Below are 16,793 nucleotides of genomic sequence, written 5' to 3'. Positions count from 1 at the left end.
TACGTTATAGCCTACTTGGGCTATGGGCGGAGGGCAGATATGCGGTCGCTATGACCACCAGGTGTGGGCGGAGGTGAGTAAACTTGCTATGGAAACGAGTAGAGCTGTACTGTGCTGTTATATGTGGTGGAAATGAGCCATATGTGTCGCTTCTCTGCCCATGCAGCACTAGCGTGCCAACCAAAATTGTGAGATTGGGGTTCAAATCATTTGAAAACGTGCTTCAGGAAGTTAAACAGTGCCCTTGTATATTCGTATCAGCAGCCGGCAAAGTGGACAGAGCTGACAAATGTTTTTTAGGAGTAGAAAAAAGATCACATTTAAAATCAGCACGTTTTAATAACATTGAAGCATTCATATTGACTTAAATATTTTGTTCATATAAAAACGTGTGTAGAGCACAGTGGTACATGTATGTTATGAAAAAAGTATCCATCGCTGCTGTAATTTTAAGCAAAATAAAAATATATATATATTTCCTATATCCCTTGCTGCCACTGGAAAAAAAAAAAATCAAAAAAAAAAAAAAAATCCCTACCGACCCATCACCTCAACTGACAACCAACAGGAACCAAACTTTATTTTTTTTTAGGCCTGGTGTCTGGCGATGTTATAATCACATCAATCAATGCGCCTCCTCTTCAACCAACTCCGGCATTATGTGCATAGCGTAATGGCTGGAAACTCACATAATTCAGCATTTTCTTTTGCCGAATTTCTGAATACCATGATGATTTCATGATACCTTTGGATCACGGAAAGCAAATGAGGGAGAAGACTCATCTTGCTGTCACCACGATTGCAGATTTGACGTCCAAACAGCAGCAGCATTGTGGATGTGAGTGGATCTACGTTTACTAGTTTCTTATTATCCATTGCCTGGCCTCCCAGGATACCTCGTAATGTTGCATTTACCACCATGCACATCGTTTGACCATTTCTTTCTACTTATAACTGTATGAAACACCATAAAACCAGAGGAGAATCCCGATTTCTTCTGCTTCTCTATGGAGCTCCAGGCTCAGGTTGTCCGAGTGTATTGCGGAGCTACACGCGCTGTGATTGGCTCGTCTGCATTTGGGGCTTAGCGATACGTCAATTGTACTTGGCCAATACCCTTGCTGTCCCGGTGATGGCTCCACCTCCTCAGCCAATCTGGGGAGAGTTGTTGACTAACACATGCTTCCTCCTATACATCTGCAGTCGCCAGCTTCTTTTCACCTGACAGTAAGGAGTTTCACCGGCAGGACGTAGCGCATGGGAGGATCACACTATTTCCCCCAGTTTTTTTTATTGTTATGCATTCTCTAATTATGCTAATTTCTGCTCACTTCAATTATAGTCAGTGTCGTATGTTGTATGTACGAGCAAATGTATTGTCACGTAAATTTGGTTGTTGCACTGATGGAGTGAAGCTGACTCTGTTTACAGCGTACTGTTCACCTTTGTACACTGCACATCTGTGGTTGAACTATAAAAAAGCCAGCCTTCAGAGACTGCAAGTGGCATATAATGACTCTCTGAGAATACTGCTAAAAAGGCCCAGGTGGACTAGTGCGAGTGAGATGTTTGTGAGAGCTGGAGTGAACACACTGCAAGCTGTCTTGAGAAATGTAATGTATAGGTTTATCTGTCGGTTAAATGATTCTGAAAATCAACTTGTTGTGGTGCTGGTGAACATTGCGTACAGTGCCACACGCTGCACGTCTCAGCTTTGGGAGCACTGGTATAGGTGTCTTTTAAAATGAGTCACTAGACTATTTTTTATTTTGTGTTTTCTTTTAATCTTTTCTGTATTATGTGTATTTGACTGTATTTTTGTATGGACCTTGAGTCTGCAATAAAGTCTATCTATCTATCTATCTATCTATCTATCTATCTATCTATCTATCTATCTATCTATCTATAGTGAAATTATACTACTGCACATTTGGGTGGTGGAACCCCCTCAAGGACCCCTGGAACCCCAGGCCAGGATCCCCACTTTGAGAACCACTCTCTCTCTCTCACACACACACACACACACACACACACACACACACACACACCTTTTCGATGTTGCCATAGAGGCAGAAGAGATTGAAGATGCGGGTGCAGTTCATCTTGGATGGGTGGAGGCCGCTCACCATGGCCACAGAGCTGGGGGCATGAGCGGAGTAGGAGGAGGATGACTGGGGCAGAGGGTAGGACACCATGTCTGGGACATCCAATGAGTTGAGTTTGTACCTGCTGTTGCTGGGGAGAGGCAGCAGGGGGCAGGGTGCACCTAGGGAGAAACCATAGATAGACTGTATAAAAATATGGAAATAGCCACCGTGACGTCACTCATTGGTTTGTGGACTAGCGTTAGGACCCAGGGTTTCCCACAGAGCCGTAGCGCCGCCTGCTCTTGGTCCGCAACTGGCGAGCGGTCCGATCACGCCCCAAAGCATAGTCTGCTCTGCTTTATGGTCTATTTTATTCAAAATGGGACCATCATTGACTAAATGAACATCAGGCTGTATTGGAGAAGATTTTAAACTAGCGATTGAGACCATCAACTCATTCGGAAAGTGTTTACTAAGGTCATAAATCAAGTGAGAAGTAGGGTGATTTTGCTGACTTCCAGACAATTGGACTTTCTTTTTGCAGCCAGTGGAGTCGCCCCCTGCTGGCCATTAGAAATAATGCCAGTTTAAGGCACTTATGCATTGGCATAATTGTTCACGAATGGAGCAACCTCCCTCAGACCATGCCATCATTCATTTGATCCTCCATGTAGACAGCAACTAAAACTCGGCTAAAAGCTAAACCTGTTGTGAGGACGTCAAAAAACTGGAACAGTGTGGCTGTAGAGGACCTCCGTGCAGGTTTGCACTGTACATATTGGGATGTATTCAGGGTTAGGGTCAGGGTCAGGGTCAGGGTTAGGGTCAAGGTTAGGGTTAGGGTCAGGGTCAGGGTCAGGGTCAGGGTCAGGGTCAGGGTCAGGGTCAGGGTTAGGGTTAGGGTCAGGGTCAGGGTCAGGGTCAGGGTTAGGGTCAGGGTCAGGGTCAGGGTTAGGGTCAGGGTCAGGGTTAGGGTTAGGGTCAGGGTCAGGGTTAGGGTCAGGGTTAGGGTCAGGGTCAGGGTTAAGGTTAGGGTCAGGGTCAGGGTTAGGGTCAGGGTCAGGGTCAGGGTCAGGGTTAGGCCATGACCAGTCTGGATTAATAAACTGATGCAGTCACATCCTACATCACTTTCTGTGATCAATCATCACAGAAATCATCATCACTGATGATAGCTGCTCCACAGTGAAATACAAGAAGAAGAAGAGCTGCTTCACTGCCCAACTCAAGAAGCTCAGACTGGATAAAGAGGAGGCGCTCAGAAGTGGAGACAAACAGCGGCTTAAAGAGTGCAAACAAAGGTTCGATAAGACAATATGAGCTGCTAAACGCCTGTATTCACGACGACTCCGTAAGCGCGTCTCGGACAATCACTCAGCCTCTGTTTGGAAAGGTTTGATAGAGATCACGGGCTACAAACCCTTTGCCAAGCACTTCATTGACAACCCTCATCTAGCCACTTGTTTTTAAGGCTCAAATTCATGTAAGACAAGGTGAACTTTCATATCACTTCTTGTCTGAACACACTACATACAGTGAGGATTGTGGTTACAACCTGCCGACAAGTTTCAATGTCAGCAATATGACCACCTGTTGACTGACACCCAGCCTCACACTAAGGAGAAGAAAGGAAAGGCATACCTACATCTGCTGGGCATCTGTGTATTTATTTATGTGTGAGAGACAGCTTACAGAGTGTAGAAAGCAGGGATCAACTTCCAACCACGGGTGAAGCTACCTACATCTACACCTCTCACCATTACACATGATTGGCAATCTACACCGAGCACACACAGGTGCACGTATATGTGTGTGTGTGTTCAAGAGGTTCAAGTTTCAACTGTGGAGCATAGGGCATGTAGATTAAGTAGCAGTTGCAGAGCCGTGTGTGTCTTACCATAGCCGTTATCACTGTAGGATGATGGGTGTTCTCCCAATATGGCCTGCCTTTGCCTACCCTTGCCACGGTCTGAAACACACACGCACGTGTACGCACACACACGCGCACGCACACACACGCGCATGCACACACACACACACACACACACACACACACACACACACACACACACACAGAGGTCGATTATGTACAGAGTCCAGAGTCATTTCTTCATCAACACTGGGCTTGTTTCAGCAATATTAATTTATCAAAAAATACTGCAATTCCACACTAAAACAGGAAACACGTTTTTAATCCAGGGTAAAAAGGCTACATCACAATTGGTTAACCTGCTATTCCCAGACTAGGCAAAGATGAGTTATTTGAGTACACTGGTTTCAGTTTCATACTTTGTCCAACAGAGAAGAGGCTTTTGGTACTGAATCTCAATCTGGATTGTTTTGTGTCCAAATTAAATGAGAATCACAAGTTTATTGTTTAGGGAGACCAGAAATTTGTTTTGGAATAAAGTTACCACTGGAACTTGTTATGGTATTTGTAAGTAAACGTGGACTAATACAAAAATATGGGGTATATGAGAGATCAGATGCATTATACAGGTTCAATATTGCCAAAATGTATCCATGAAGTCCCTGTTTACAAGGTCCAGTAGGAACTTTATTCATCATCAAACCCAGCCCTGTAGAGAATAAATCAACATTCTATAAGCACTCATAAGCACATGTTAGCAAGGAGCATGTTCATGCTGGCAAAGGATTAACATCTAACCTTGTAAAGTATTTGTTAATATTTGACTCTTTTTACATTTTAGCCTAGGCATGCATTATTGAAGCCTCACTTCCTAATTTTAGTTTCTTACACTCTTTCAGAAGAATTGAGAGATGTGGGGGTACTGCAGCCATCTTCTCAGACACGCTTGGCTTTAAAACATTACATTTGAGGAATACACATCCTTTGAATATCATTCTTTCATTTTTAACAGTCTGGAGGTATGGGGGTGTAGGACTAGACCATGTTCTGATAGTATGGAGGTATAGGACTGGACCATGGTCTGCAGGTGTAGGACTGGAACATGGTCTGGAGGTATGGAGGTGTAGGACTGGAACATGGTCTGGAGGTATGGAGGTGTAGGACTGGACCATGGGCTGGTCTGGAGGTATGGAGGTGTAGGACTGGAACATGGTCTGGAGGTATGGAGGTGTAGGACTGGACCATGGTCTGGTCTGGAGGTATGGATGTGTAGGACTGGACCATGTTCTGATGGTATGGAGGTGTAGGACTGGACCATGGTCTGGTCTGGAGGTATGGAGGTGTAGGACTGGAACATGGTCTGGAGGTATGGAGGTGTAGGACTGGACCATGGTCTGGTCTGGAGGTATGGATGTATAGGACTGGACCATGTTCTGATGGTATGGAGGTGTAGGACTGGAACATGGTCTGGAGGTATGGAGGTGTAGGACTGGACCATGGTCTGGTCTGGAGGTATGGAGGTATAGGACTGGACCATGTTCTGATGGTATGGAGGTGTAGGACTGGACCATGGTCTGGTCTGGAGGTATGGAGGTGTAGGACTGGAACATGGTCTGGAGGTATGGAGGTATAGGACTGGACCATGGTCTGGAGGTATGGAGGTGTAGGACTGGACCATGGGCTGGTCTGGAGGTATGGAGGTGTAGGACTGGACCATGGTCTGCAGGTGTAGGACTGGAACATGGTCTGGAGGTATGGAGGTGTAGGACTGGACCATGGTCTGGAGGTATGGAGGTGTAGGACTGGACCATGGGCTGGTCTGGAGGTATGGAGGTGTAGGACTGGACCATGTTCTGATGGTATGGAGGTATAGGACTGGACCATGGTCTGGAGGTGTAGGACTGTTTCATGGCCTATCATTCATGGGCACCCCCATTCGGAAGGGGATGTTTTTACATTTTTCACCAAATAATAATACTACAATCAAATAAATACAAATTGTATACAACTTATAGTAAATATAGAAGTCGGTAAAAAAAAAGATGAAATAAACACTTTTAATAATGTGGTTATATTTCAAAAGAGACAACAGATACAGAGGGAAAGGCATTATAACTGAGAAATGAAAGAGACGGTACCTGTAGAACGTCAGACAGCAACCTCTCTTTCTTTCTCTTTTTTTCTCCCTCAGCACGAAAGAACATCAACCTGCATTACATTATCATCATAATCATACAAATCAACCTGCATTACATTATCATCATAATCATACAAATCAACCCGCATTACATTATCATCATAATCATACAAATCCAATCCAATCATCACCATCATCACTGTATTCCATTTAAATACAGTCAATGAATGTGTTTCATCCATAGTACATACATACAGTGAAAGCATTATATATAGCATGTACAGTATACACTAATATAATGTGTTTCATCCATAGTACATACATACAGTGAAAGCATTATATAGACGGTTTTAACTTGACAACAATAACAACCATCACAACCCACCTGGATATCCGGTTTACTTCCTGTATACATAGCTGAGCGCAGGCTGATATTCGGCTCATATTAAATGTTAACGTTAGGCCGTGTCTCCGACAGACACATTAACAAGTTAGCCTATTTCGGTCTTTATGTATTGTAGTAGTTAGTAGTTGTTGTTGTTGATAGTTGCCATAACAACCACCCCTGTCGGAAAGACGTGCACACGCTGGGTAGTAGGAAGCGTTGTTGTTCGGTCTAGAGCTAGCCTGAGAGGCTAATAAAAACTACATGTTACAGAGTAAGCTGACTATCAGTACGTTATTGCACGCATAGGCCTATCTTTACATAACAAAAAAATATATATAGACGGTTTTAACTTGACAACAAAAACATTCTAAATTGAACCCCCGCTCACTTCCTGTTGCAGTGTTTGCTATGGACATAAAAGAAAAAAAAACATTCAAGCGCAGGACTGACCATTCCGTGAAAACCGTCTATACAGCTGAGCGGCGAAAACAAAAGTAACGATGTCAAGTGAATATTTCTGCAGTTTGCCGAATGCTGAGAAAAAGGAAGTGCTGTGGGGTTGCGCTCTGGTGAAAACCATCTATATAAATAGAAGGAGGCTATGTCAGTGTTTCCCCCTGAATAGCTGAGAAAGTGGACACTGTCAATAGTGAGCACTGTGAAGCTGATACAATTCAGGTTGCGGTAATGCAACATTTAAGGATGCCAACCGCCATAAAACACAGAAGAAGAAGCTGAGAAAAAGGAAATGCCGTGGGGTTGCAGCTGGTGAAAACCGCCTATATAGCATGTACAGTATACACTAATATAAGGCACAGTGGACAGAGAGAGGGGGATTTGGAGTAAAACCATTACCATCTAGACGTTTGTGTTTTCTTGTGATCAGACATAGGTTTATAGATGTTATTTATTCACCTTGACAGTTTCGACGAGTCAACTCTCGTCTTCTTCAGAAGCAGTCGCACTGACAGCTGGATATGACGTGTCAACCAGTTGCTTTTCAGCCAATAGACCCTTTTCACGGGGGCCATTTTGTGTCGAAAAGGCAGGATAAACACAGGTGCAAGCAAAACACTAATGAAGGTTTCCAACTTCCAATCATGGAAGATGGAAACCCTCATTAGTGTTTTGCTTGCACCTGTGTTTATCCTGCCTTTTCGACACAAAATGGCCACCGTGAGAAGGGTCTATTGCTTCAGCTTTCAGCTTCAGCAATTGCTTCAGCTTTTCAGCCTTCACACCCCATTACCATCTATTTTGCATTCAAAGTGGTACATTCCTATTGGTATATTATGATATGATTACCCCATATCACAATACAAAATCAAAGATCATATCGTTGATATATTGTGCAGCCCTATGCTGATGCCTTGCTGTGTTGTCCTGAATGAATCCATGGCAAGAGATAACAGACACGCGCACGCACACGCACACGCACACGCACACGCACACCCACACCCACCCACCCACCCACACACACACACAGCGTTTGGCAGGTGGAGAGATGCTATAGCAGTGAAAAATGATAAGGCCTGGAGATAATCCAGAGAGCATGATGGTCATCCACACTGACCTTCACACCCCAGATTGGTCACGCGCACGTTTCACTTGCATGCTGTGAACGTGCTCGGTCACCAAGGCAACTGCTTTTTCCAGCTGAGCTGCTAGGGAAATTCATGCACAAATAACATCACTGGTCCACAACTTAACTCAAATCAACTCTCTCAATAACTGTCAAACTAAATGAAATGAATGCCTGCAAAACTGTTTCCAGTTTTCAGATCTGTGTGAGATTGTGTGCAAAATAAATCAGCATTGTTTTTAGGTGGAGTGTCCCTTTTAAGGTTTGCAGGGCAGAAGATGTGGATGTCTGTAAATTGACAGCAAAGGGTGTGGCTCTGTGTGCGAGCCAATATTAATTTGTCACTGCTGATAGCCATAGAAAAATAGATGTATCTGATTATGATAAAGGAGAGAATAATGAAACTGAGTATACCTGGCCGCATCTGAACGAGCTGTTCAGTATGAAAGACAAGACAGACAAAGACAGGGACAGCTAACACAGACTGTTAATGTGCTGGATGTGTGAAATGTAAATTAATAGGGTAAATAATTAAAATATATAGATTTTTAAAAGTAAGGCTTTTTTTTTTTTTTTTTTTTCCCGGGTCCAATGAGCTGAGCATTCGCACCGTTCCGGCTTGCTGCTCCTACGCTTTCAAGTGGAGGTGGGTTGCCTGGTAACCCGGCGCTCTGACTAGGTCCACTGGCGGAACGAAAGGCGTACAACAATTACCCACCAACCCGCGTTCACAACTTTCACATCGGAGGCGCGGATCCTATTTTCCGTGCATTTTGCGGCTTTCAAGGCCGGTGTGAAAGCGAAAGACACACACAACACACACACAGACACACAGACACACACACACTCTCTCTCTTTCTCTCGAAAAGACACACACCCACACACACTCTCTCTCTCTTTCTCTAGAAAAGACACACACACACACACACACACACACACACACACAATGTCAGTGACATTGTTCAGTGACAAACATTGGCAGAGGAGAAGAAGAAGTAGAGAGAAAGAGATGAGGATGAGGAGGATGACAAGAAAAAGAAGAGGAGGGTGAGAAGAACAGGAAAAAGGAAGTGGTTTACAGTAAGTCAGATGAACAAGCGCACGGCGTCACTCCCCCTATATTCTCACGTAGTCAGACCCACCGTCGACGTCATCCAGCTTCATCAAGCGGAGGATAGATATCATCTACGGCTGGCACTGTATCCCCCTATGGCCCCTTTTCCCTTGCCTATGTGAAAGTTTGTCCCAGCTGGCAGTTCAAAGTCACAAAAGGGACGACCCCCCCAAAAAAGACAAAGAAAATAAATAATAAATAAATAAAATTGAAAAATTGACCAGAATAGTGTTCTTGTTATAGGGGCCTTGTTACAACTGATAATGCCAGATATGATCACTTATCAAAATGGATCCATTAATGGCTGAATTTGCAACGGCTACGCAGATTAATGGCTAAAAAATATGTTACATCCCTGTTGAAGTAATACTTGCTGGTTAATGCAATAATGTTTTTACTGTGCATTATTTAGCAACTTATTACATTCAAATGTTATATTACATTTTTGCCACCCCACTTAAAGGGATATTGTATTTTTAATACAATGTATTACATTATGTAGCAAATTATACTATTAGTTAGTAGGCTACCTTACGCTGCGGGAACTTTGACAACATAATACACCCAAATAATCAGAGGTGCCTTGTCAAAAGCCATAAGCTCTTGAAGCCAAAAACTTCACAAAAATGATTTGGGGACACCATTGAAATACGTTTGCAGCTTGTCTTTGAAAAAGACTTAAGGCTGAAGAAGTTTTACTGGGTTTTTACTGGTGGCTTAGTTGGCTACCTGTCCCTCCCTGTAATGCCCTGTGTTCAAATCTGTGTGAGGATCTTTGCTGCATACAATCCCCCTCTCTCTTTCATCCTTCCTGTCTCTCTCTAGAGAGACTTAAGGCAAAAATGCTTCAAAAATATACATTTTAATTGACTGGAAGCCCCTGTAATTCCCAATGCCTTTTTTTTCGGAGAAGCATGTTCAGTTAGATGGTTAATGGAATTAGGCTTGTCCTCCTCTCTGTGTCCTTGCAAAGTGCCTCAATCGAAAACATTTAAACATATTCAATAAACATGTTTATTTAGCAAATATTGCCCCTACAGTATAACAGTGCTGGGGTCAGTTCACTTTGCAAACAGGCATTTCATGAAGAACTGCAAAGTAGACTGTGCAAATAGGACATTTTATTATCAGATTGAATTGAAAAAGCTCATTTTATGAAATTAAATATAATTTCCTGAATTGGTTGAATGAAGAATGAACTGACTCCAGCCCTGATGCAATCACACAACAGCTGAATAATTTTCAAAAGAATATTCAGCTACACACCACATAAATTAACAATAATGTGACATCTCAGAAGTCTAGTGTACACAGGATCCTGCACAGATATTTAGGCATCTCCACATCTACATTAATTTGAGGTGAATTTAAATGCATTTAATTTTAATTGAAGGTAATGAGAAAATATTCCTGACAAAATGTACCAATCAATCAATCAATTATGTGAAATGCAGTTCTGTGCATGTGCCTAATTGTACAGCCATTGCTACCAGGTCAAATCAGCCCGAGAGAAGTGTAGAATAGGCCAAAGAGTCAGAGAGCAGAGAACAGCCCAGTCTCTAGCCTTGTCATCCTCCAAACAGAGGTGGGTATTTAAAAAGATGGGAAAATATGGAATAGACCTATCGGTAGAGGGTAGAGTTAGTGAGGTCCTCCAGACAGAGGTGGCGCTGTGGCCTCCTGGGCGTGTTGAAGCAGCGGCTGCATGGTGGTCAGGAGGAGTGCGGTCGCTCTCTCTTTCTCCATCTCTGTTTCTCCCTTTCTCTCTCTGGGTTGAAGAAGGTGAAGATGGAAGAAAGTTGCTGTGCAGAGTCAGCCTGACGTCCATCCCTCTTTCTCTTTCTCTCTCCCTCTATTGTGTCTCTCTCCGCAGGGTGGGCGGAGGTGCAGGCTTGTGAGAGGCCGGTGATTGGAGGTGCAGGCTTGTGAGAGGCCGGTGATTGGAGGTGCAGGCTTGTGAGAGGCCGGTGATTGGCGGGTGTAAGAGTGTGTTGATTGGAGAAGGAAAGTGTGATCGAGGTCTGCGGTCCAGACTGTTTAGGACTAATTAATCCACAGCTGAAAAACTGACCTGTAACAGCTAGATCTGGACATGGTTTTGCAAAAGATCCTGAAAACTAAGACCATCTTCATCCAATTGTGTAAAATGAATCAAAGATGGCCTTAGTGAGAAACTGACCCTTCCGAGTAGAGTTCCAAGAAAAGGGTCCCCAGAAGCAAGACTATATAAGTCAGTGCAAAAGCAGGGTTCAGCCCAAAAGTCTAACAGTACTGTATCTGATTTTAGCATTAGTATCATTGCATATCAAGAGACCTTACTTACACGGCGGCCGTTTTGAACACTCAGGATTGGAAATTATACCTAGAACACCGACGTAAATAAATCCAGCATTACTTCAACACAAATATGGACTTAAAACAAATATTAATATGGTAACAAATATTACCACCTAGCAACATCGACAACAACTGCCTGACTGTAGCAGGAAGTTAGTTAGCTTACAAGTTAGTTATCGCTACTAGCTAGCTGCCTAGACTAGACTGAGATACATTTGTTTCTGATGTTTATCAGTGTGAATCTGTGAAATACTAAATGTAGAGTAGCTGGACCTGCTCTTCCAGGTAGAGTTTCCCATCCTGAATGTTCAAAATGGCAGCCGTTCACTCATGTCACTGACTCAGGTCAACTACTAATTTTTGTGTCACGACAATTGGGAAACCTAGGGATGGGAGCAGTCTGGGTGAAGCGCAACGAGAGAGAGAGATAGAGAGAGAGAGAGAGAGAGAGAGAATGTCAGAGAGAGAATGTCAGAGAGAGTGTGTCTTACCTCGTCGGACCAGGTAGGGTTTAGTGTAGTCCCAGCTCTCATTGTCATTCCTAATTACATTCAGTCGGGTAGGCTGTTAGAGACACATAAAGAGTTATAGAGGATACAGTCACATGACCCATCACATGACACATACAAAGTTATAGAGGATACAGTCACATCACATGTATGAAATATATAGCCTAGTTGCCTTCTAGATTTCCCAATAGCACTTAATCCAACTATCCCTGGTAGTTGAGAATTTACCAACACAACATCTGATCCAACATTCAATCAGGAGAGACTAGTATAAAGGTTTCAAATAACATTTATTGATTGAACAAAGAAGATTCAAGTTTGGTGTATGGCTCCATGATGGCTCCTCCCTCCTGATGAGTGTCAGGAATGCATAGAATAGAAATCCCCCCATGGGGAATCCCTCTGGAGACATGACGTTGGTGGTGGCAGGGGAGGAGGCGGGGCCAAACAACTGGTACATGGAAATGACAGCAACTGCAGAGCGATAACATATCGGTGAGTAACGAAACCACATAGTAAGAGACGTGAACTTGATATACTTTCAACCGCTTCAGATGATTGGTTCAGCGGCAAAGCGAGGGAAGGAGATGGCTTGCATCGTTTGGGTATTGATAGTGTGGGAGAGTGTGGATAACTGTGATTGAATAGGGAGAAATATGAATGAAACAGGGCGTGGGTTAAGTAGTATTCCTGATTGAAATTACCTCGAGACTTCACATCTCTTGTAGTCTAATGCAGACTATATGATACGAGCCTTGATTTTCCACTCGCCAACAGTTTTTCGAGTTACAGTAGCTAACAAAAGCGCCCAGATCAGAGCCAAATCGGCGTTGGTTCCGGGTGCACAAATTGGCACTTGATTGCTATGCGTGAACATAGACGGCTGACAGATCTCTAGCAGGCTAAATATCTGCTCATGTCGGTAGAGCCATCAATGTGCTACAGCCAATGAAAGAGTAAGACACAGCTCGTCTGCTGTCATCTGCAGAAGCTCCGTGAACTCATCATGCATCCATGCGTCTGACTAAACAAGCGCAAATACCTTGAAGCCCACGGAGCACTGGTGTGGCCAATTGTTTTCAACATGGAAAATGGTCCTACCAGTAACCCTACCCTAAACCACCCTAGTGTTGGAGTCGAGACCACCTAACCCGAGACAAGACCCAGACCGAGGAGGGGCGAGACCGAGACAAGACCAAGACCGAGGGGGGGGTTGAGACCAAGACCAAGACCAAGACCAGACAAATGCGAGACCATTTTCAAGACCATTTATCCTTTAGACAATTGCTCTTCTAACAACGTGAACGTGAACGTGAGGGGAGTGGCTACAGCATTAGAAACTTTCAAACTGCAAGGTTATGGGTTGCGATTGAAGGAGGAATTTTTACACCCAATCACAGTAAAAAAATATATATATACACAGGCAAGGAATGATGTCACTGCAGTTGTGGTCTCGGCTGGTCTTGAAATAAGATCCAGAGTCCGGCTTGCCCGAGACAGACGAGACACTACATCCCCCAGCCACTCCCCGTACCCACCCCTCGAACCCTGACTGTCTACGACCTTGCTATCCCTTGCTAGGCTAATTAGCTAATGATGTCATGCCATCAGTAGTCTCGCTTGCCAGACTCTCCCAGCAAAGGGGCTGGGAGAGTCTGGCTGGGGACGCTTTCTATTGTGGACTAGAGGGGAAAAAGGGTCTTTACAGCCATCCACAGATATATATATATATATATATATATATATATATATATATATATTATAGAGATATAGAAATCGGACAGTTGAGTCCAGGGCTCCGGTATCGACGGCGGCAATATCAGGGGCCACAACGACCACCAGAGTCAACGCAGTCAACGCCAGGAGCTGCGGTGGTGACAGCAGTGCACCCGGTAACTATATATATATATATATATGAGCATCTTTCATCACTGGGATCGCATATTTTTGGATTATTATTATTATTGTCAATGAACGGGACTTGCTAACATGAGTTCCTGTTGCCAAATCTCATGAGAGTGTGTTGCTGAGATAGAGACAGGTCTTGAACATCTCCTGTCTGTCTGAAAAATTTAATTTTAGTGTCAGAATATTCAGAAGATATGTGGCTTCGGAGAATGGGCCGAGTATTTACTTTAATGAATATGGGGCAAAGGAATCTGTCATAATCTGAGATCATGTTGACTTTTCCCATTGGCTCCAATAGACTCAGACCTGCCGAAAATCTCTTAGTGGGCGTGTCCGTGGGAAAGCCAGGAGCAAAACCCGTGTGCCAAAATGACAGGAAGTGAGTTGAAGTTGAACCGTCTTGCTTGGAATCCCATCGTCTTTGGTTTAGCAATTCTTTTGAATGTTTTGTTGGCATCTTGGCACGCTGAACTGCCAACTCCATCACATACAATGTGCTCGACATCAGCACCACAGCCTGTATGGGTTTTAGCTGCTGCAGTCGAGGGCCAATCACACGTCGCATTAAATCAAAGAACGCTTGTGGTGATTGGCTGCAAGCAAAGCCATACAAATAGTCATTTTTGTCTAGATAGTAAAAAAGGATTGCATACTCGATACTACTCGGTACTGGGTTATTTATATGCAGCCCTAACACACACACGCACACGCGCGCGCACGCGCACACACACACACACACACACACACACACACACACACACACACACACACACACACACACACACACACACGGTGGAGTATCCTGTGAGTGCATTGCTCTCTTACCCTTGCATACTCAATCTTAAGTGTGCAGCAGCCAGCGTAGATGTCTGCTCCATTCAGAGCAGATTTGGCCTTCTGGGCACACTCGACCGACTCAAACCTGGAGAGCTGGGGTTAAGGAGAGGACACAACACACATTTACAAAGAACCGCACGCAGGCACGCACGCGCACACACACACACACACACACACACACACACACACACACACACACACACACACACACTCACACACTCACACTCACACTCACACTCACACACACACACACACACTCACACACACACACACACACACACACACACACTCACACTCACACTCACACTCACACTCACACTCACACTCACACACACAGAGTAAGGATACTCCACCATGGCCTGGATTCCATTGCGTTTGAAGATGACAATCCTCAGCACACTGCCCATGGGATTACAAACTGTGTATAGCACATCCTAGATAAAACACACACACACACACACACACACACACACACACACAAACACACACATCCTTATTGAAAGGAAAAATGGTGTAATGCTCATGTTTCATTTACACACATCCTGTTAAAGCTTATAAATCGTGTTCTGTCTGGGGATTTTTTTGTTGCTTTTAAAAAAAAACAGTAAATAATAATAAAAAATATACGGTAATGCTACTTTTTCATTTGCACACATCCCATGAAGCTTGATGTATGAAGTCATTATTCAGTCCCATTTAGCTCAGTCTAACATTAGGTGAAAATATAGTAACAGACAACACAAAAACGATATGACAACATTTAATTTTAGATGCTTATTATACACGTATCTACTATTTTATTCATACTTTGCAGTACTTTTGTGAACTTAAGACTTTGGTAAACCCATTTCAAGCACCAAAACAATTCATCCACATGAATACATGTGTGTTTTCACAAGAGATTTACATTTCAAGAAGCGGATTTCAGCTTTTCAGCCTTTGGGCCAAATGATCTCTTTACACAGTGATCTAGGACAATGACTACCTCATATTTCAGATAGCTGAGTTTGTTCTGCAAATCTTGATGTAAAACACATGGGTATCCCTTAGACCTCAGGGGCCGGTTGCACCAAGTGGTCTTAACTATGCCTGGTCGTAACTCCTACGTCGGTCTTAGTTAAGACCAGTCTTTAGAGTGGATTTATGCCTGTTGCACCAACAGGGCTTACGTCTGGTCTTAACTAGGCCGGTCGTAGCAATGCGTGTCCATGTGAATTGCCAGGGAATGCACCCTGATTGGATGATGTTGCAAAAATGTGCCTCGCGACCTGCTTGGAGCGTCACTGTGCCACTACGCTCTATCAGCCACTACTACTGTACAGTATGTGCATCACTACACCCTCCCCAGTGGTGTAGTCTACGTGCAACGCAGGTAGACGCAATCTACACACTGCGAAATTACTCAGATTTGCGTTGGCGCACTGGGAAATGCGCTATGATACGTATCGTTTTCAATTTCCATTCATAAAATTCACCCTGTGCGCTCTGTGTGTTACCCTACGTTCACACACAGCACCCAAGCATTGCCTTTACCCACGCTTTTAAAGGCGTCCTTTTTAGTCAATGAGGCTGTGTACACAGGGCGCCTCAACGTGAACCTTCTGTGTACCCACGCCTCGCCTGAGCTGCGCCGATTTTTACATGAGTTCTATTTTCAAGCCGACAAGGCGCGTGAAGGCAGACTTTTTCTGTCAAGCCAGGAAAGAAAAACGCGACAATATCCGCGGGAAATGGCAAAGTCAACTGAATTTCAAAATAAAACGGTGTTACAGCGTTGAGCAAGAGAGAGAGAGAGAGAGAGAGAGAGAGATTGACAGGTGGCTATCACGTGGGGCTTTCTCCCCGTCGGCAAACAAATCTTCAGGAGACAGAATAGCGAGCGAAGAAGCAAGATGAAGCTGATGGCTGAAGCTATTCTGTAAATTTGGGGAGGAACAACAACAAGAAATGGGTCGAATCTCCGCCCACTTCCGGCCGAAACCACGCCCCCCCCCCCCAAGATTCAGAGTCACAGTATACCCTCT

The 16,793-nt window shown here is 44.0% G+C and overlaps 1 protein-coding gene across 1 annotated transcript in view; it reads right to left on the bottom strand.

Moving 5' to 3' along the window:
* Positions 1-16,793, bottom strand: part of hnrnpll (heterogeneous nuclear ribonucleoprotein L like) — a 51,148-nt gene that overhangs the window by 8,274 nt on the left and 26,081 nt on the right. The window contains exons 5-9 of the mRNA XM_083658468.1: positions 15,118-15,203; positions 14,758-14,854; positions 12,007-12,079; positions 3,985-4,056; positions 2,049-2,266 (exon numbers count right to left, since the gene is read on the bottom strand). Coding sequence (XP_083514594.1) covers positions 2,049-2,266; positions 3,985-4,056; positions 12,007-12,079; positions 14,758-14,854; positions 15,118-15,203 — 546 coding nt within the window. The remainder of the gene's footprint in view (positions 1-2,048; positions 2,267-3,984; positions 4,057-12,006; positions 12,080-14,757; positions 14,855-15,117; positions 15,204-16,793) is intronic.

Source organism: Poromitra crassiceps, assembly GCF_964638095.1.
Source record: "Poromitra crassiceps genome assembly, chromosome: 22".
Taxonomy (NCBI): domain Eukaryota; kingdom Metazoa; phylum Chordata; class Actinopteri; order Beryciformes; family Melamphaidae; genus Poromitra; species Poromitra crassiceps.
Note: the sequence above shows the minus strand (reverse complement) of the source record. Positions and strands in the feature narration are given on the sequence as shown.